The 20,879-nt window shown below is 42.2% G+C and overlaps 1 protein-coding gene across 1 annotated transcript in view; it reads right to left on the reverse strand.

Moving 5' to 3' along the window:
• The window catches only part of GTF2F2 (general transcription factor IIF subunit 2), a 157,959-nt gene extending 141,781 nt beyond the window's left edge, over positions 1-16,178 (reverse strand). The window contains exons 1-2 of the mRNA XM_040448488.1: positions 15,952-16,178; positions 2,114-2,187 (exon numbers count right to left, since the gene is read on the reverse strand). Coding sequence (XP_040304422.1) covers positions 2,114-2,187; positions 15,952-16,017 — 140 coding nt within the window. The 5' untranslated portion in view covers positions 16,018-16,178. The remainder of the gene's footprint in view (positions 1-2,113; positions 2,188-15,951) is intronic.
• Between the last annotated feature and the right edge of the window lie 4,701 nt (positions 16,179-20,879).

The following is a 20,879-nucleotide window of genomic DNA, read 5'->3' on the forward strand; positions in this document are numbered from 1 at the left end:
CACATTTTACAAACAAAAAAGCTACGGTTTAGATAGCTAAGGCCAAATAATTATCAATAGCCAGTTAGGACTAGAACCCAGGTCTTGAGCTCTAGTATAGTTATTACATAAAACAACATGGTCCACCATTAAAATACATTTTTCCTGTAGTCTGCCTTTCTTCAGTGACATATTGCTGAGATTTAATCTTGATAGTGGTTCCCATTTTCAGTAAAGCCAATTATAAGAAATTCTGAAGTCCACAACTGAAATAGTAGGTAATTATCTGCATTATAAGGGATTTCATGTTGAAAAAGAAAAAAGATCACCCCAGATTTCAATTAAAAGTATGCAAAGTCTGCATTCCCTTATACTTTCAATAAAAGTATGATAACTCACCAAAAAATGTTATTTATCTACAACTTTCCAGAAATGTTAATTTTCCAGTTATAAATGCAAATAAATGACAACTATTTCCATACTATCTCACTGGATTCATAAAAAAGGCTTGCAAAACAGGCAATTTTAAGCATAAGGAACCTAAACTCAAAAGATTAAGTGGCCTGTACAATCGCACTGATAGTAAGTGACAGAGCCACAACAGAAACCTACTGCAGTTTTCTTACAATTCAAGGCCTGAATTCAAGCCTCATTCTGCTATTAAATGTGTAACCATCTCTTGAGAAAATAAGATATTACTTGTCCTTACCTAACTTTAGAACTTTGGATATAAAACCATGCCTGTTTCCAATCAACATCTTGTTAAAACAAAATGAAGGGTTAAAAGATCTGTCAGAACAAAGGTAAGAAAAAAAAAAAAAAAAACTAGAAAGAAAACCCTGGGGTCAAATAACATTTAGAGATTGAGAAGATGAAGAAGCCAGCATTAGACTGAGAAGGAACAGTCCCCTATGGACGACAATCAGGAGTGGTGTCCCAGAAGTGAAATGAAAAAAAGGGTTGGAGGATTGGAATAATCACTAGGTCAAAATTCTGTTGAAGGACAATTAAGAAGGCTGACAGGTGACTCTTAGATTTAGGAAGGTAGATGTGCCAGATTGCAAAAAAGGACTACAAATCCTTCGCAGTGACCCCCACCAGGAGGTAGACTGTATTGCTCTCCCCATGAACCTGGGCTTGGCTATGAGTTGCATCCTGAGGAGTCTGGCAAACATGATGCAAACACAGGTTTGCTAAGTGCTTGTGTATTGGGACTTCTCTCTCTTTTGTTCTAGGAGTTTTCACCATCATGTGAATGAGCATGCTGCAGATAAAACACACACGGCCACTGTCCCAGCTGAGAGCAAGCCAACCACTAGACATATGAGTGAAGCCATTCTAGCCAGGAAGGCCAGGTCAGTCCCAAACAGAAATGCTCCACAGAATTATAAGCAAATAATAAGGTTTTTGTTCTAGGCCACTAAATTTGGGGGTGATTTGTAGTGAAGCAAAAACTAACTAAACTAACTAACTAACTAACTAAAAGGAAGGCACTGGAGACCAACTAGAGCTCTTCCAATGGAGTAGTAGGCAGGAAAATCTGATTAGAGTTAAGACTGAATGAACAGAGTGGAATGCAAGGCCTCTGGCTGACACCAGCTGAGCTTTGAAAGAGGCTTCCCTTTCTAACAAGGTCATTTCTCTAATCAGGAAACTAAACCTTTACATTGTTTTCCAGGTGTTCCCTACCCTCTTCCAATACCTCTATAGATAGACATGGTGACACCATGGCAAAGTCTTTCTACTGAAGCACTTACTGGGTACATCTAGTTATGCCCAACCCAAGCATCCATCTTCACAAGAGGTGGAGAAGATGGAGGGATGAGGGAACTACATACTCTGCTGCTTCACTGCCAGTAAGTTTTACCAATAAATCTGACTTTATATTTACACCTATCACTAGAGAGGGGTGTGTGTGTGTGTGTGCACGCACGTCTACACACATGCACACAAATACACATGTGCACACACAACTCCTCACAGCGCACCTAACCATCTCTTGACAATCCTTGATGTGCTCATTCTCATTTTCCAGGTAAATTCCCCATCTGAAAAAGAACTGTTATGACTTGTAAAAGCATTTATAAAAATTTCAAAAACCAGCGTTTTAAGATGTCAAAAATAAATAACTTACTTAGCAATCCGCAGTTTCCCAACTTCACCTCTTCCAGGGGCTTTAGCCCATTGCTGGGACAAATATTTAGGAACCTACAAAAATAAATAAAACACTAATAAGACCATGTTTTAGATGCTAACAAACTTCTTAAACATAAAATGATATAATGTTTCTATGTTACTTTCTGCCTGTAATAACTGATCATTAAGTATCACACTCTCATACATTTTGCACTATAAGGGATACTAAGAAATCATCTTAATTCTCAAAGAGCTTGAAGTCAGTCAAGCTGGTGACACAAAACTAAAGCTAGTTAACAAAACAAAGTGCTAACTTATGTTCCCAAGTAAGTCCTGAAGTTCAGACATGAGAAAGGCTACCAGAAAATGTTTCTCAGAGGGGCATAACACTCTAACATGATATTATTCAGAGATACCACCAAGTTCAAGATGAGTTCAAAAATCAAATTTTATTGTGCTTAAGACTAACTCTGACCAAAGATAAAGGATCTGCTGAAATAAATGATTAAATATCACGACTAACATTTATATAATACTTACTACTTTCCTGACACTGTTATAAGCATTTTCCATACCTTTACACATTTAATCCTCACGTCTCTATAAGGTAGGTACTGTTAATTACCCTCATTTCACACAGTATGAATCTGGGACACCCAGGGATTATATAAATTAGCCAAGGTTATATAATTAGTAAATGATGGAGTCAGGATTCAAACCCAGGCAGTCTGGATCCAGCATCTATTTGTAACTAGATATATATTTAACTCCCAGGGACCTGGGTGGCTCAGTTGGTTAAGTGTCTGACTCTTGGTTTCAGCTCAGGTCATGATCTCGAGATTTGTGAGTTCAAGCCCTGAATCAGGCTTTGCACTCACTGACAGCACAGAACCTGCTTGGGATTCTGTCCCTCCTTCTCTCTGCCCTTCCCCTGCTTGTGCTCACATGCATGCGCTAGCTCTTGCCCTCTCAAAATAAATAAATAAACAATTTTTAAAAAAGGGGGGATTGGGGCGCCTGGGTGGCGCAGTCGGTTAAGCGTCCGACTTCAGCCAGGTCACGATCTCGCGGTCCGTGAGTTCGAGCCCCGCGTCAGGCTCTGGGCTGATGGCTCAGAGCCTGGAGCCTGTTTCCGATTCTGTGTCTCCCTCTCTCTCTGCCCCTCCCCCGTTCATGCTCTGTCTCTCTCTGTCCCAAAAATAAATAAACATTGAAAAAAAAATTAAAAAAAAAAGGGGGGGGTTAATTCCCAAAAATGTTAACAGAATACATGCTGAATCACTACTATTTCTAAAAAAAATTTTTTTTTAACATTTATTCATTTTTGAGAGAGCAGGAGTGGGGGAGGGGCGGGGGGTGGGGAGACAGAATCTGAAGCAGGCTCCAGGTTCTGAGCTGTCAGAACAGAGCCCGATGTGGGGCTGGAAGTCACAGACTGCAACATCCTGACCTGAGCCAAAGTTGGACACCTAACCAACCCAGGCAGCCCCCCCCCCTTTTTTTTTTTTTTTAGAATCATTACTATTTCTTCTAAGAGGTAATTTAAACTCTGGAATCAGTACACACCTTCAAGGTTAGCCTGCTGTGAGGAATGAGATACCACATGAAGCATAATACCTCACACAAAGCAAGTACTCAATGAGTGTCAGGTGTCACTGTTATTTCCCCCAGTAATCTTGGAATGATAACGCGAACGTCAATGCATAACTGAGTCAGAGCTTCCAAACAAGAAAGGAAAAAAAATTCTATTTACCAAGATTTCATTTGCAAAAAGAACCACTTAACTATCGAGCAAATTATAGTGCTTTGTTTGGATATACAGTAGAAAAAAATCAGAAACAAAAGGGTCAAAAGAAGATCCTAATGGTATTTCTTCAATTATGAATGCACTCTTTACACCAAAATTTATCGAAGACTAGCCATACTCTTTAATAAAGTCCATAGGAGAAAGTTGGTGTCTTTTCTCCATCATATTCCAAGTTCCTGGTTCAAATGAGCCCTCTACATATATAGATGCCATAAGACCTCCTCCCTGACAGTAATAGTGTCCCTTCCACAATCTGTATTTCAAGCACTCTAATCACTATCTCCTATCTTCCTGGCTCTCTCCTCAGTACTTCAACAGTTCTTTCATCCCTTCAAATCACTGACTCTAACATCTAAACACTGTTCCTCAGCTGCCTATGTCCTGTCTTCGCTCCTTAAAGGACTTACAGCCCATCATTACAATCATTTCCTTGCCCCTATCTCCTCCATCATACTGGCCTGGCAGAAACTTAATCCTCATTAAAGCCAGTCTATCTGTTACTTATTTTATTAATTAATGTATTGATTTGATTTGTGTTACTTCTCCACACTGCACCTGAGCAACTGGAAAAAAACACAGTGATGCCAAATAGTCTCACTTGAAATATATGGCCACTAACATCAAGTTAGCCCTTCAAGATGCTTGGCAATTTAACTCCATCTGCCTAGTCAGTTCACTCTCCCACCGCAGATGAGTCACAGGTTCTCTTCACTCTTAAACCCATAACACCTCTCCCTTCCTTCTCCCTCTGTGCTGATAACCTGACTTCCTCTACCAACTGGGAAAGAGGATCCAGAGCACTTCTAAATCTACCAGGTAGCCAAAGCAGGAGCCGTTTATCCTGACTTCCCCTCTAAAAACAATACATGAACAATGGCCGATCCCTCCACTTGTGCCCTGAATTTCTTCCCCTGTAGTCTGATCAAGGACATCTTTCCTTCAATTCTACCCTCTCTTTCCTCTCTCCTCTAATCATCCCCCCATCAGAATGATGACGACGACGATGACCGTTGACACTAGAGTGCTTACCACATGTGGCAGGAACACTCTTAAGATGTCCCCCAATGATACTCACTTCCTGACCTTCACACTGTTGTGTAATCACCTCTTGTTGAGTGATAAGGGGTCCTGTGACTTGTTTCTAATCAATACAATATAGCAAAGGTGATGGGATGTTACTCCCCTTCCCCTTTGGCTAGGATACCTTTATTCTTTTATTTAATTAATTGTTTCCATTCATTTTTATTTTTTTGGCTACAAAATTTGTTCATGTCTATTTTTTTTTTTTTTTTAAGTAGGCTCCACACCCGGTATGGGACCTGAACTCACAACCCTGAGATCAAGAGTCACCCAGTGACTCATCAAAACAAGTGCACTTCTTAATCCCCGTCACCTCTATCTCCAACTCACCTCCCCTCTGGGTAACCATCAGTTTATTCTCTATAGTTAAGAGTCTGTTTCTTGGTTTATCTCTCCACCCCGCCACCCCCCCACCATTTGCTCATTTGTTTTGTTTCTTAATTCCACATAGACTGAAATCATAGGGTATTTGTCTTTCTCTGACTGATTTGTTTCACTTAGTATTATACTCTCTAGCTCCATCCATGTCACTCATTGCATATGGCAAAATTTCATTCTTTTTTTATAGCTGAATAATATTGAATTGTGTATATAAATACTACATCTTTACTCATTCATCAATCAATAGACACTTGGGTTGCTTCCATATCTTGGCTATTATAAATAATGCTGCCGTAACCAAAGGGGTGCATGTATCCCTCTGAATAAGTGTTTTTGTATTGTTTGGGTAAATACCCAGTAGCATGACTACTGGGTCATAGGGTAGTTCTACTTTTAACTTTTTGAGAAACCTCCATACTGTTTTGCAAAGTGGCCACTCCCACCAACAGTGCAAGAGGATTCATTTTTCTCTACATGGGATATTACTTCTGTGATTAGGTTACATAAGATGGTGACTTCTGTGTTGCTTCTCTCCTTGTTTAGTCTGCACACTTTGATGAAGTAAGTTGCCAAGCTGGAGAGGCCCAGGTGGCAAAAAACTAAGGAGAGGCTCCAGCCAACAGGCAGGCAGGAAACATAAATGCTCGGACCAATAACCTTGGAGGATCTGAATTCTGCCAACCAGAGAAAAACGTGGAAACAACCTCTCCACAGTTACTACTTCAGATGAGACTCCAGCCCTGGCTGACACCTTGCCTGTAACCTGGGAGAGACTCTGAAGCAGGAGACCCAATTAAGCCCTGCCAAGACTCCTGACCCACAGAGTCATTTTGCAAATGAGGTAACTGAGGCACAGGAAGATGAGCAAATTTGCTAATTTCAAGATCACACATCTATTAAGAGCAGAATCTATAATTCTTTCTATACACTGTCCCATTTTTCTGCCTCTCTTTTCAGCAAAGCGCTTTGAAAGCATTGTCTCTGCTGGCTGACTACAGTTCCCCCCTTGCCATTTTGTTTTACTATAGACAGGCTCTACTCTCTACCACTCCACTGAAACTGATGACCCTACTGACCAAGTATCTCCACACGGCCAAGTCAATGTTTAATCCTCATCTTTAACGCCACTCAACAATATTTGAGAACTGTTTCCTCCTCCTTCAAACACTTTCTTCACTTGGCTTCAAGTCACCACAATCTCTCTTGATTTTCCTCATACTTCTCTGGCCTCTCCTTTTAGGTCCCGACACATCTAGATTCTCATCTCCCTGGCCTCTCACCTTTAAAAGGCTCTGGTTTCAGTCCTCAGACCACTCCTCTTCTCTACCCACACTCAACTTTATGTAATCTTATCCAGTCTCGTGACTTTAAATACCATCTGTATGACAACTCCCAAATTTAGAGCAAATCCAGGCTCTCCCCCCAAATCCCAACTTATATATCTAACTGCCTACTCAAACTCTCCATCTGAATATTCACTAGACATTTCAAACTTAAAATATCCATACCAGAACTCTAATTTCTCCATCATAAACGTGTTCCTCATGCAGTTTTCCATGTCTCAGCAAAAGCTCCATTCTTCCAGGTACTCAGGCTGAAACTCCGTGGAGTTACTCTGAATAGCTCCTTTTATCTCACATTCCACATCCAACTGAATGACATATCCAGTCAGCAATACCTTCAAATTGTATTAGGACTCCAGCCCCTTCTCACCAATTCCAGGCTTACCATCCTAATGCAAGCCACCATCACTTTTTATATAATCACATTGGCCTCCTATCCGATTTCCTACCTTCCACTCTTGTCCACACCTTATTCTCAATACAGCAGCCAGAGTCATCATCTTAAAACATTAAGTAAAATGATACTGTTCTGCTCAAAGCCTTTCAATTATTTAATAGACATGTACATAGTGCCTACAACAAGCCAGGTACTTTTCTAATCACTTTACAAATGTTACTTCACTTAATCCTCAGAACAACTCTATTATTATCCCATCTTTGCAGATAAAGAAAATGAGACCAGAGAGTTCTTATTTGCCAAGGTTCTCACAATTACTAGTGAAGCCAGGATTCTAACCTAGGCAGTCTAGCTCCATAATCACCGTGCCACGTTGCCAGCTCTACGGCTACTGGCTCCCCATGTCACTCAGAGTAAAAATCCTAAAACGTCTTGCATGTTTCAGGCCCCTGCTAGTCCATGGCCTCATCTCCTTCTACTTTCTCTCACTCGCTTGACTCTAACCACACGGACCAGCACCTCGGACCAGCACCTCGTGTCTGCAGGCCTTTGAATTGCTGTTATCTCTGGAAAACTCTTCCCCCAGATATCTGGAGGGCATGCCCCCATAATATCCTTTAGGTCTCTGATTACAGACCACCTTATCAGTGAGGCCCTTTCCCCACCCTATTTAAAACAGCATCCCCAGCTACTTTCTATACATTTTACCTTATTTATTTTTCTTCAGAGCACTTATCACCTGCTATATATGTATTTGTTTACCATCTCTTCTCCCTCCCCATTAGAATGTACAGAAGGCAGATATTTTGTCTGTTTGTTTACTGCTATATCCCTAGCAGCTAGAATAGCCTGGCATTTCACAGAAGGAGTTATTTTAATAACTGAATATTGAAGAAACATGAGCTAATGTTAATGTAATAAAAATGACAGCAGTTAACAATGGTGGCATTACTGGGATACATCTACGATACAGAATTTAATTTTAATATACCTCACTGCATTCTCAGAGAGAAACCCATTTCAGAGATCTACCTTAGAATAAGGGGAAGGAAGAAAGACACCAATAGTGAAGTACATCATTTTCCAGTTTGCCTCTGTCCCTTATTGCTGGTTCTCTGAAATGCTATTAAGATAAAGAAAAGACAAAAATATTTTAGAGCACAGGAACACCTGAGGGGACCACACTTCTTTACTACATTAACCAGGTCAGAAGAGTCTCTGATCAAACTGCTAAAGATGACAATTTAGGCCACCAAACAACCAGAAGTTCTAAGTACAATATATATCATAAACTAAAACAAATTAAGAATCAAATTCAGGGGTGACTGGGTGGCTCAGTCAGTTGACTATCTGACTCTTGATTTTTACCCAGGTCATGATCCCAGGGTTACGCTGAGCGTGGTGGAACCTGCTAGAGGTATGCTCTTTCTCTCTCCCTCTCTCTTTCTCTCTCTCCCATTTTGCCTCTACCCCATTTGCATCACTCTCTCTCTTAAAGAAATCAAATTCACTACAATACATTGTATCTAATACGAAGCAACTGACAACTTAAAAAAAGAATATGCTTCAGAAGTTAATTGATAAAAATAAGTTTGGAACTCATACTGCATTGTCATCATTATAATAAAATTGTAAATTCCCAGGGAACCCCACCAGCTTATTTAATTCAAAAGGTTGCCAAAATTCTATACCCTTTTGATGAAAAACAGAACACAATGAGGATAGTATGTCAATCATATACACATAACTCAAAAGCAAGAACTTATGGAAATGAGCTTCCCAGAAGTTCCAGCCCATCAGCATTAAGTCTGGAAAAAAGGGAGGGAGACAGGGAAGAAAAACTGATATGGTCCCAAGCCTCTAAAAAAACTTTTTTTTTGAAGGGTTGAGTTTTAAAACATTTTCTTTTCTTTTATGTTTTAACAAAATTGTATATATTTAAGGTATACAACATGATTATTTGATATACATAGTGAACTGGTTACTAGAGTCAAGCTAATTAACATATCATGTCCTCACATAATTCTTTTATAAGAACACCCGAATTCTACTCTCTTGTACATTTTCCCAAACACTCTTGTCAACATGTCACATATGAGATATGTGTTGTTTCCACCGTCTCCACATTCATTAAAGAAAATTAGATGGAGACAAGATAATAGGCACAAAAGTAAATGTTTTCTCAGATTTCCAAAAACAGCGACAGAAAATGGCTCACTTAAGCAATACTTCCTCAGGGAAATTTCCCTTGACCCTTTAAACTAAGTCAAATTCCTTTATTATCCACACCCACAGAACAGTATTCGGGGCTTCGGTGTCCTTATCTGTCTATAACTGTTTTCATTAGGACTAATATTTGATTGATGTCTGTCTCCTGTGGTAGACTATAAATCCTAGTTCACAGAGCACGGGCCATGTCTGTTTCTGCTCACCATAAAAGACTCGGAGCCTGGCACAATGGCCAGCAATCAAAGCTTGTGGGATGAATATACCCACCCACCGGTTCAGTCCTGGCAGGCAGAGTACTAAGGTCAACCATGACTTTGGAGCCAAGGTGCTAAGGTGACATGTATAGACATTACTCCCCTAAGCTTCTCTGCCAACTTTGCTTCAGCAAATGTCCAGTTCCCCAACTACTAGTCTCCAAACCCTGTTCCTCCCAGAATACAAGCAAATTAAGGGCATTGCAATGGACACTGTAAGTACAACCATTTCCCCATTTAGGACCAAAGGCCTCATCCTCCTAGCTACTGGGAGTGTGGCCACAAGTTAGCCCTTAGCTGTTAGCCCTCTTTCACATTGCCTTCACTGAAGAGAGGCCCTTTTGCCAAATTCATGCACTCTTCCCGGGACAAGCCACATGCAATGATTGGTCAATACAGGGTATACCTCACCCCAACTCATGACACCTGGAGGGCTCCCTATGGAATCCTCCTCAGCTCTCCTACAGACTGCATTATACCCTGTGCCCAATTCTGTTTAAGTCTTTTTCCTTCCACAGGTGATGATCCCAAGAGCACTCCCTATTAAACCTAATCACTTCGGAATCAGCTTCCCAGGAAATCCAATCTATGACAGGAAGCTTTTACTCCCATGTTTTTTGAAGATCACCATAAGGAACTGACAAGACCCAAGGTCACAGATATGAAATCCCCACATCACCTCTATTCCCCAGGGAGATAACTCATAAAAGAGCCCTAAGCTGTAAAAAGGACATTTCCCATCTTAGCATATAAACAGACCTAAATTTGTGTTTTTAGGTTGATTTATTTCTTTTGAGACGGAGAGTGCACACGCACACGAGTGTGCGTGGGGGAGGGGCAGGGAGGAAGGGAGAGAGAGCATCTCAAACTGGCTCCACACACAATCTCACAAACCGCATCATCACCTGAACCAAAATCAAAAGCCAGCTGCTTAACCAACTGAGCCACCGAGGCACCCCAACAGATCTCTAAATTTAAATCACTATACCATGGTTGAGTAAAATAACCTCCCTAAGCTTCAATTTCATCGTCTGAAAAACACACAGTAAGTATCTACTTCCCAGGTTTGCTTTGTATAAAATATTAGGCATATATGAAAGGTAAGTTCCTTTTTCTCCTGCAAGGGTTAGTGGTATCACCCATTCCAGTAGCATCTCTCTCTGGTATACAGCTTTCTCTCTGGCCACTAATGTCCAATGGTTTACCTATCTATGAAAAAAACAGAAGCTGTACTTGCTGGCATTTCAGTTGTTGAATGAAGGACATAATATTCACTGGGGATGATGTCCATCCCTTCTGTCCTGATCCTCTTCTCCAACAAACATAAGTCAAAATGCCTAAAAGAGTAAGACTGATTGTGCTAGAAACACATCTTTTTCCTGGCTAGAAAGCTGTTGCTTAGACCTACTGCAAACTTTCTAAATACCTCCACTTGTTCTTCCCCCAAAAAGAGGTAGCATTTGTTATAACTCAGGTCTCGGTATGATATTCACTACTTATGAAAATCCCACCACTCCTAATAACCTTGCTAGCTTTATCTCCTTTTTTCCCATCATGTACCTTACCCTCCAGCCAACCATAACTAGAGATGATTTTTCCAGAAGTCTAAATATGGAAGCCAAACAACTAGGCTAAAATATTTTTAAACATCCTATAATTTTTAAATCATGATTTGGTGTAAGGTGTGTAACAGTGTTGTGACCAGTTGCCAACCTAACAGCACAGACTGGGCAACAGGAACAGGGTAATGCAAACTACAAAGGACTAGCTTCCTGACAAGGTAAAAACTGTGACTTTATGTTTTAACAGAGGACATCTACCATAAAGTTAAATTCAATCGTGTCTATTACCTATCAAAACCTGTTTGGATCATCAGTCTTTGAAGATTTTCAAAACTCCCAGAAATGGCATTTCATGAAGCCAGAACAGTACAGGTACTGGATATTCTGGGACACATTCTACTACATTTGCTTTTTCCGGAACACGCTCTAGTTCTCCCCAGCAGTGTTGGGAAGTTTTTCCTAACTGATCAATTTCATAAGCTCTTCTTAAATGTAAACTTCCCCATGAAGCCTCCCCTGTTCCAGCCAGAAAAACAACTATTTTCCTGCTCAAAACTGTCAGAGATCTTATGTGTATATACCTTACTGTATTTATCCTGTTTTATGCCTTTCTAGTGATGGAATTAATAGGTACAAGATGGCCCATAAACTTTGAGATCCTCTAGAAAGAAATTTACATATCTTGCAGCAAATGGTCCTCAAAGAACAGAACTCAAAGTATTACTTATAGTGAAAATATTAACATAAAGAGAAAAGACCTGAAATCTTTTAAGTTTTTTAGTGAGAGAGAGAGAGAGAGAGAGAGAGAGACAGAGAATGAGTGGGGAAAGGTCAGGGGGGAGAATCCCAAGTAGGCTTTGCCTTGTCAGTGCAGAGCCTGATGACACAGGGCTCAATCCCATGACCGTGAGATCATGACCTGAGCCACAATCAAGAGTTGGATGCTCGGGGGACCTGGGTGGCTCAATCAGTTAAGCAGCTGACTTCAGCTCAGGTCATGATCTCACGGTTCGTGGGTTCGAGCCCTGCAATGGGCTCTATGCTGACAGTCCAGAGCCTGGAGCCCATTTTGGATACTGTCTGTCCGTCTGTCTGTCTGTCTCTCTCTCTCTCTGCCCCTCCCCCACTCACACTCTGTCTCTCAAAAATAAATAAACGTTAAAAAAAAAAAAAGTAAAAAAAAAAAAAAAGTCAGACACATAACCAACTGATCCACCCAGGCACCTCAGACCTGAAATTGGTGTGTAATTCTATTCACAAATTCTGACTGGATAAAACCAAAGACACGCTTTCTAATCAATACGTTATATTTTAATATCACACAAGGAAAGCTGAAAATGAAACTGACCATTACAATTTGATGTAGTCATATAATTTATTCCTATAATTCAGAGATGAAAATCCAAGTATGCTCAAGTATGGGCATGAAAATCACACTGGATACTAAGGCTGGGGCAAATGAAACAAGTTCAAAACACCTGAGAGCTGTTCAAATCAAACCCCACTGTCTACTGGGTCTCCTTTAATGGAGCAGAAACAAAAGCTGTCAAAGGGGGTGTCTGAGTGGCTCAGTCAGTTAAGCGTCTGACTCCTGATTTCGGCTCAGGTCATGATCTCATGGTTCATGAGTTCGAGCCCCATTTCAGGCTCCGCACTGGCAGTGTAGAGCCTGGTCAAGATTCTCTGTCTCCCTCTCTGTCTCTCCCCTGCTTGCTTTCTCTCTCTCTCAAAATAAAAAAAATATTTTTTTAAAAAAAAGTTGTCAAAGAAAGAACATGAGTAGACTGTAGAGCAGAAAGCATTTGCTACCAATTCTCATCATCTTTCAGAGATAAATTTGTAAAGGACAAGAACTGGCAAGAAAGTCCTTTCACACCCTGGAAAGACCTATGTGCAAGCCTGTTATTTTCTTTAATATATAAGATTAGAAAAAGAAGATATACTGTATGCCAAGTTGACAGGAAAAAATTGTGATACTGCAAACAATAAGTAATGTAACAACTAACTTTACAAAACAAGAACAGGGATGGCTGGATGGCTTAGTCGGTTGAGCACCCAACTTCGGCTCAGATCATGACTCTGCAGTCTGTGAGTTCGAGCCTGATGTCAGGCTCTGTGTTGACAGCTCAGAGCCTGGAGCCTGCTTCAGATTCTGTGTCTCCCTCTCTCTCTGACCCTCCCCCATTCATGCTCTGTCTCTCTTTGTCTCAAAAATAAATAAACATTAAAAAAATTAAAAAAAAAAAAAGAAGTACAAATTGTTGAGTTCTTTTTAAACAGATAAAAGGTATTCAAATACCCATACGTGAGAAAATACTAATGTTTTTTAAATTTCATTTTAGATTGTATTCTTTCACATCTTCATTTAGTCAGTCACCATATCCCGACAATTTTTACTGAAAAAGTTTCCCTAACTCCTCAGACTTATCACATACCTATGATGCCGTGATAATTTTTAATTTTTTAATTTTATTTTGAAAGTTTATTCATTCTTGAGAAACAGAGACAGAGCATGAGTGGGGGAGGGGCAGAGAGAGAGAGACAGAGACAGAGACAGAGACAGACACAGAATCTGAAGCAGGTTCCAGGCTCTGAGCTGTCAGTACAGAGCCCAACGTGGGGCTCAAACTCACAAACCATGAGATCATGACCTGAGCCGAAGTTGGACACCTAACCAACTGGGCCACCCAGGGGCCCCATGTGATTTTTTAAAATTTTGACTCTGCTAATCTTCCTCTCAAGCTTCCCCTGCCCCCCTGAATTATCTGCATCTTTGCCTTACTCAAAACCCTCCAAAAGGTTCCTCACTTCCTGTAGACTAAAGTTAAGACATCCCCATTTCACAATAGGATAAGTATATGGTCCCAACTTTCTTTACACAAACCCTCTTGTCTAGGCATAATAATCTCCTTTGTTTTACAGGACACACCATGTTAACATGCATTTTCAGTCTTGCACTTCTGTTCCACTCTCCGTAATATACTAGGTTAATGCCTCAGGCCACCCATCCAAATCGTGTAAGGCAAACAATATTCACTGAGCATTTACTGTGCTCCAAGAACTAATGCATCATCTCAAGTTCCACTATTTTTTCAAGCTCTTTCAGTCTGCAAGGGAGATTTCCTCCTTAATGATTCTCCTCCATTGGGCATGCAACAGGAGAAATACAATAGGAGAAATTTACCCCGGCCTTTTAGGTCATACTGATATAGCTGTGAGATCAAATGAGCACCAGAGAGTAAAGCTGGAGTTGAGGAATAAAAACTAAGAGACTGTTCATTCATTCATTGCATATATGTTGAGCAATTCCATGTGCCAAACACAATTCTGGTTGAGACAAGAAAAGATTCCGTTTTCATGGAATGTGACTGTGTGAGTGCACCCTGCACCGGCACTAGAGAGAAGGAGGTAACCAACACCGAACACATGAGTACACAATCACTTTAGGCTGTGACAAGTGCTTTGAAAAATATAGTACAGGTCTGACATGCTACCAACTGATCATAAGGGAGCTATTTTCGAGAGGTGGACAGGAAGCGCCTGATTTAACTGATGAATACCCAGCCATGTGATAAAAGTTAAAAAAAATTAAACCAAAGGTCCTACACTTCAAAGACCATCATTATCACATTTTGAACATACATGTGTCTAAAGCTCCCCTGAGAGGCAACACTCTTCAATACGTAAAAGTAAAGCAAAGAAATAAACTTTGGGAGGCGCCTAGGTGACTCAGTCGGTTCAGCGCCGGACTCTGGATTTCAGATCAGGTCCTGATCTCACGGTTCCTGAGTTCCAGCCCTGCCGCCGGCTCTGCGCTTGACAGCCCCGAGCCTGCTTGGGATTCTTTCTCTCCCACTCTCTCTGCCCCTCCACTGCTTGCACGAGCGCTCTCGCTCTCTCAAAATAAATTATCTTAAAAAAAAAAAAAAAAAAAGGAAAAGGAAAGCACAAATACTGTGCTCACTCGGGGCTAATCAAGACTGCTGTTAAAAAAAACAAAACACTTGGGGCGCCTGGGTGGCGCAGTCGGTTAAGCATCCGACTTCGGCCAGGTCAAGATCTCACGGTCCGTGAGTTCGAGCCCCGCGTCAGGCTCTGGGCTGATGGCTCAGAGCCTGGAGCCTGTTTCCGATTCTGTGTCTCCCTCTCTCTCTGCCCCTCCCCCGTTCATGCTCTGTCTCTCTCTGTCCCCAAAAAATAAATAAATAAACGTAAAAAAAAAAAAAAAAACACTTATTGACGGCGGTGCTCTAGAAGAACACTCCAATTCAATGGCCTCTGCTTCCGTGAGTTCAGAGCTCCCTCAGCTCTCCTGGGAACTCCAATAAGGGCCATCAACCTAAAAGAACACGTTAAGGGCCAACAGGGACCCGTTCTACTTTCTGGACAAGAAAACTGTACAGAAGCTTTCACTCAACCTCTCTATGCAGACTCGTGACTAAAATCACTTTCACCCAAAGAAGATACAGAAATTCTTCAGTCTGGGGTACAATACACCACTCAAGTCGGAGAACACCAGGACAGGACCCCATAAAAACGACATGGTGGGAAAAGGAATCCGTACCAGGCAGGTTCGGACTCCAAAGTCGCAAAGACACTGAAAAAGTCCCTCAATTAACTTCCTCGTCTGCAAACTAGCACAACGACTCCTGCCTCCGAAGATGTGTGTGGCTCTAACGAGACGGCTGTAGAGAACTTTAAAAGGCGCACGGAGTGGGACAGTCTCAAGTCATTTAAACTACTTAAACTAGCAGGAGCGCAAGCCGGAGCCGCGCGCACACACCTTGACGAGCCACACTCCAGTGTTCTGTTTGGCGCCGGTCAAATCGAGTTCCCCACGTTCGGCCATGGGTCTGTTGACGGCAGAGGCGAACCGGCCAGAGCAGCGGCCCGGGAAGCTGGGGTCCTGCGGCACGAAGGACTGGAGAACCCGGTACGCTGCGGCCAGACGCTGACTGAAGAAGCCGAGCCCACCCGCCAGGATATTGGGAATCCCCGGAAAGAGAAACACGCCGCTGGGAGGCGGGAACTGCGCCTGCGCACTGCCACCGCCAATACGGCGCGCCGTTGTGGACAAACTTCCTGGTTAGGCACCTTCTTGAGTGGACGTGGTTATGGTAGCTGGTTGTGTCTGAGTGATGAAGACACAGGGTGGGAGGAAACAAAATGTCCACAATACATTTGAAGACCAGGTCAGCCTAAGTGAAAAAAGACAGCATCAAAACAGAAAAATGGGGTTCAAAGAGACAAAGGCTGTAAATTTATGTCCAACCCTGGTCAAGGAAAAAGAAACACTTTTGGAGGCCAGGGTCGGAGTAATAAAAAGAATAAGTTAATTAGCACATGTGGGCACTGTGATCGGACTGTGTAGTCTTGGGTATACTGAAAACATTGTTTGTAGACCCGCAAAAATTAAAATAAAGTAAGAGTGTCTCAAGTGAGAGGCTACCCTGAGCACTTCCAATTAAACAAGCAGAGAGCGGCCCTTTTAGATTTCAAAACCCCGAGTCTATATAATTAGGTCAATTACAGTAGACATGTAAGCTAAACCTGATTGTTAAATACCCGGCTTAAAGAGTTTCCTCTCTGTCTTCTCGCCTCTAGCATAAAATTCAATCCTCTTTACGAAGGCCCTCCTTATTTGATCTCTGCCACTCGATCTATCACACATCCAACCACATGCAACCATCAGACCTTCCAAACAGGTCAGGATCTTCTTCCTCAACTATTTCATAGCCTCTGCACACCGAATGCCCTTTACTCATAAATAGATGCCCTATTCTTCCCTTACCCTCATTCTCACCAGTGTCCTCTGATTGGCAAACTCCTACTTGGGTTTCAAGATTTATGGAAATGTCACTTCCTATGAAACCTTTTATTAACTTCCCCAGAGGAAGTTGGCTTTTCTTCACATCACAGTGTGATACTTATCACCCTGCACTATGTATACATGTTTACATGCTGCCTTTGCTTTCTAGGCTATGAACTCCTCCTAGGTGGAAATAATGTTTTATTCATTTTATATCCACAACAGCTAACATAGTGCCTGACACATTGTCAGATTTCAATAGGCTTTAGCCAAATGAACATTTGCTGGAAGAGAAACAAACAGTAAAACACTGTAAGAATGGCAAGTAATATATTGAATCATGCATCAGAGCCATGTGCACAATTGAGGAAATTCTGTGTCTGTGCAGCACAGAGCCAGGAAAAGTTATCAGGTTTCAGTAATCAGCTGGGAAAACTAATAGGAAAGATGGGAGACCAGGCATGGGTTGAAAAGGAAGGTCACATTCTTGTGTCACAGCTTACAAAAGGGTCTTAAAACCTATAAAGGGTCAAGAGACCTGCTTTGAGCTTTGATCTTGATCAAATAGAAGGAATAGATTGAGATATGAGACCATGAGAAAATGGAGCCTGGAGCACCCTAGTAATGGACTTAAAAGGATTAAGATCTTGATCTATGGGTCACAGGAAGACTTAATATGAGTGTGTGTGTGTGGATGGGTGCGTGTACAGGGAATGAGGGAGAACAAATGGGAAAAGAAGAAATGGCGAGAGAAGAAAAAAAAGTGCAAGAATTTGAAATGATTACATAGGGCGGGGCACCTGCCTGGCTCAATCAGTAGGGCATGCAACTCTTGATCTCTGGGTTGTGAGCTCAAGCCCTAGGTTGGGTGTAGAGCTAAACAAACAAACAAACAAACAAACAAACAAGTGATTACATAGGGAAGGGTAAAAAAAACTATTTAGCACCCCATCCCCATACAGTGTTGAACAAGAAATAAACTTTTTTTTCTTTAAGTTTATTTATTTTGAGAGAAAGAAGAAGGGGCAGAGAGAGAGGAAGGGGCAGAGAGAGAGGGAGGAGCAGAGAGAGAGAGAGAGAGAGAGAGAGAGAGAGAATCCCAAACAGGCTCCGCACTGTCAGTGCCAAGCCCTATGGGGGGGCTCAATCCTACCAGGTGTGAGATCACAACCTGAGCCAAAATCAAGAGTTGGACACTTAACTGACTGAGCCACTCAGGCATCCCCAAGGATTAAAGTTTCATCTCTCCTTTTCAAACTCCCAGCTTGAAAAGGGATGCTGATGAACTGTGAGAGAAAAGGAGGACATGGGCTCTGTCATTGCCAGGTGAACTGGGGAGATCACCAGGCACTGAAGCCTCCCCTCCAGCCTGTCCCTGGGATGTTGTTGGAGGCTCTTAGTCTCTTTGCAAGAAAGAAATCAGGACCAGACCAGAAACAGTAGTTGAATTGTGCAAATGAAGAGTTGATTAGAGAGTCCAGGAGCACCTGCTGGGGCTCAGTTGGCTAAGCATCTGACTCTTGATTTGAGTTCATGGTTCATGAGATCCAGCCCCCCCAAGTCAAGCTCTTTGCTGACGAAGAGCCTGCTTGGCATTCTCTCTCTCTCTCTCTCTCTCTCTCTCTCTCTCTCTCTCTCTGTCTCTCTCTCTTCCTACCTCTCCCCCTCTCATGATCTCACTCTCTCCCTCAAAATAAATAAATAAACTTTAAAAATAAATAAAATGAGAGTCCACTCTCGAGATGTGAGAGCAGGGGAGCTCAAGGGAGAGCTGTGTGCCCTGGGATTTGGGTCCCTATCTTTCATTGACAGTTGTTACCAAGGGGATGGAATATTACCAAGGGGATGGACTTCTTTGGGAGCAGGGTTTTGCACCTTTTCTCCCTTACTTGATTAGGGTCTCTGGTCTTCCTCCTCTCAGGCCTGTCTGGTTTGATTTGGCTTCGTGTGGCTCTGTTTTTTTTATTTTAATGTTTATTTATTTTAGGAAGAGAGAAAGAGAGACAGCACATGCGCACAAGAGCGTGCACCAGTGTGGGGAGGGGCAGAGAGAGAGGGAGAGAGAGAGAATCCCAAGCAAGCTCTGTGCTGTCAGCACAGAACTGCAAATTCACAAACCCGTGAGATTGTGACCTGAGCTGAAATCAAGAGTCTTAACCAACTCAAGACACCCAGGTGCCCCTGTGGTTTTGTTTTAGAGAGTTCTGTCAGGAAAGGTATCTGATTTTCATGATAACAACCCTGACTCCCCCTTTGCTGGCCTCCAGCCATCCTGTTAGAACCTAACTAACTGCCTCTAACACTGCGAACTAGATTCACAGATTCACTGTGGTGACCAGCAGGGTATTAGGTATCACAGTGAGATTTTTCTCCCTCCTGAGGGCCCATTATATGCCAGACAGCAATAATTTTGGCCTGATCTAACTTTGTTTGTGCTCCTTCCATCATGATCCCACATCCTTAATATCCACTCTCAAACACACATGTGCCCTGGATTTCTACTTGTATAAAACGTAAGTAGTTTGCGGTGTATGTAAGACGTAAGTAGTTTGTGGTGTCTGTGCAGCTTAGTCGGTTAAGCGGCCAACTTCGGCTCATGTCTTGCAGTCTGTGAGTTCAAGCCCCACGTCAGGCTCTGTGCTGACAGCTCAGAACCTGGAGCCTGCTTCAAATTCTGTGTCTCCCTCTCTCTCTGCCCCTCCCCTGCTCATGCTTTGTCTCTCTCTCTCTCTCTCTCTCTCTCTCTCTCTCAAAAATAAAATAAACATTATAAACAAAACTTAAGTAGTTCTTTTGAAGTATAGTGCACTTCCTCCTCAGTCACATTTTGTTCCTCACCCTTGGGGTCTTTTGAAATGTGTCTAGTTACAGGTCTGGGAGCAAAGAGAGGTGGTGAGTGGAGGAGAATTAGGACTGTGGAGCAAGACAACTGCCTTACGCAAAGCTATTAGAATTTCTTCCTTAGTTTTCTCAGAGGAGGTTAGGGAATTTAGGGCATTCTACCACTTGAGGTTGGGGGGTTGCTTCTACGGGGAGTTGGGGGGGAAGGCGACTTCTACTGACAACGAAGATTCAGCAGAATTTAGGACTTCAACGTTCCCAGCTTCACCAGGGTTTTCCCACACATCCCCATTCCAACACACAGGATTTCATTTTTTCCCAACCAATGCCCTTACTTTAACAGTAGACACCCTTTGAGGCGGGGAGTTCAACCTGTGCTGTAACTGAGTCCCAGAAGGAGCATCTGTGTTTAATTTCTAGCCATCTTAGCCCAGCAGCTACAGGAGATAAAGGTCTTTAACTTTTTAGCTTTCGGGTTATGTATGCAGTGCTTGAGCTGAGAGAGTTCAAATCCCTGAGCTTGCTTGCCTTTTTCTTTTTTTTTTTTTTAATTTTTTTTTTTTTCCAACGTTTATTTATTTTTGGGACAGAGAGAGACAGAGCATGAACGGGGGAGGGGCAGAGAGAGAGGGAGACACAGAATCGGAAACAGTCTCCAGGCTCTGAGCCATCAGCCCAGAGCCCGACGCGGGGCTCGAACTCACGGACCGCGAGATCGTGACCTGGCTGAAGTCGGACGCCTAACCGACTGCGCCACCCAGGCGCCCCTGCTTGCCTTTTTCTATCACCACTTTGTCCAGCAACATTAGGAGCAACCAGCCAATCTCTTTATGTTTGCTACTTTTCCAAAAGTCAGAGTCGCCCAGATCCTTGCTTCTTATAAGTGGTCAGTTAGGCATAGCACAGGCAGTTATTTTATGTATCAACATAGCCCAGTGACACAATGGACTATCAGTGCTCTCTTTACTACTGTGAATAGAGTCATTAGCATCTTTAAATCTAATCAGATTAGAGACCCAATTCCGGAAACCCAGAACCAATTCAGAAAATTCATCCCTTAC

This window comes from Herpailurus yagouaroundi, unplaced genomic scaffold, assembly GCF_014898765.1.
Source record: "Herpailurus yagouaroundi ecotype Mexico unplaced genomic scaffold, PumYag 197, whole genome shotgun sequence".
NCBI classification, from domain to species: Eukaryota; Metazoa; Chordata; class Mammalia; order Carnivora; family Felidae; genus Herpailurus; species Herpailurus yagouaroundi.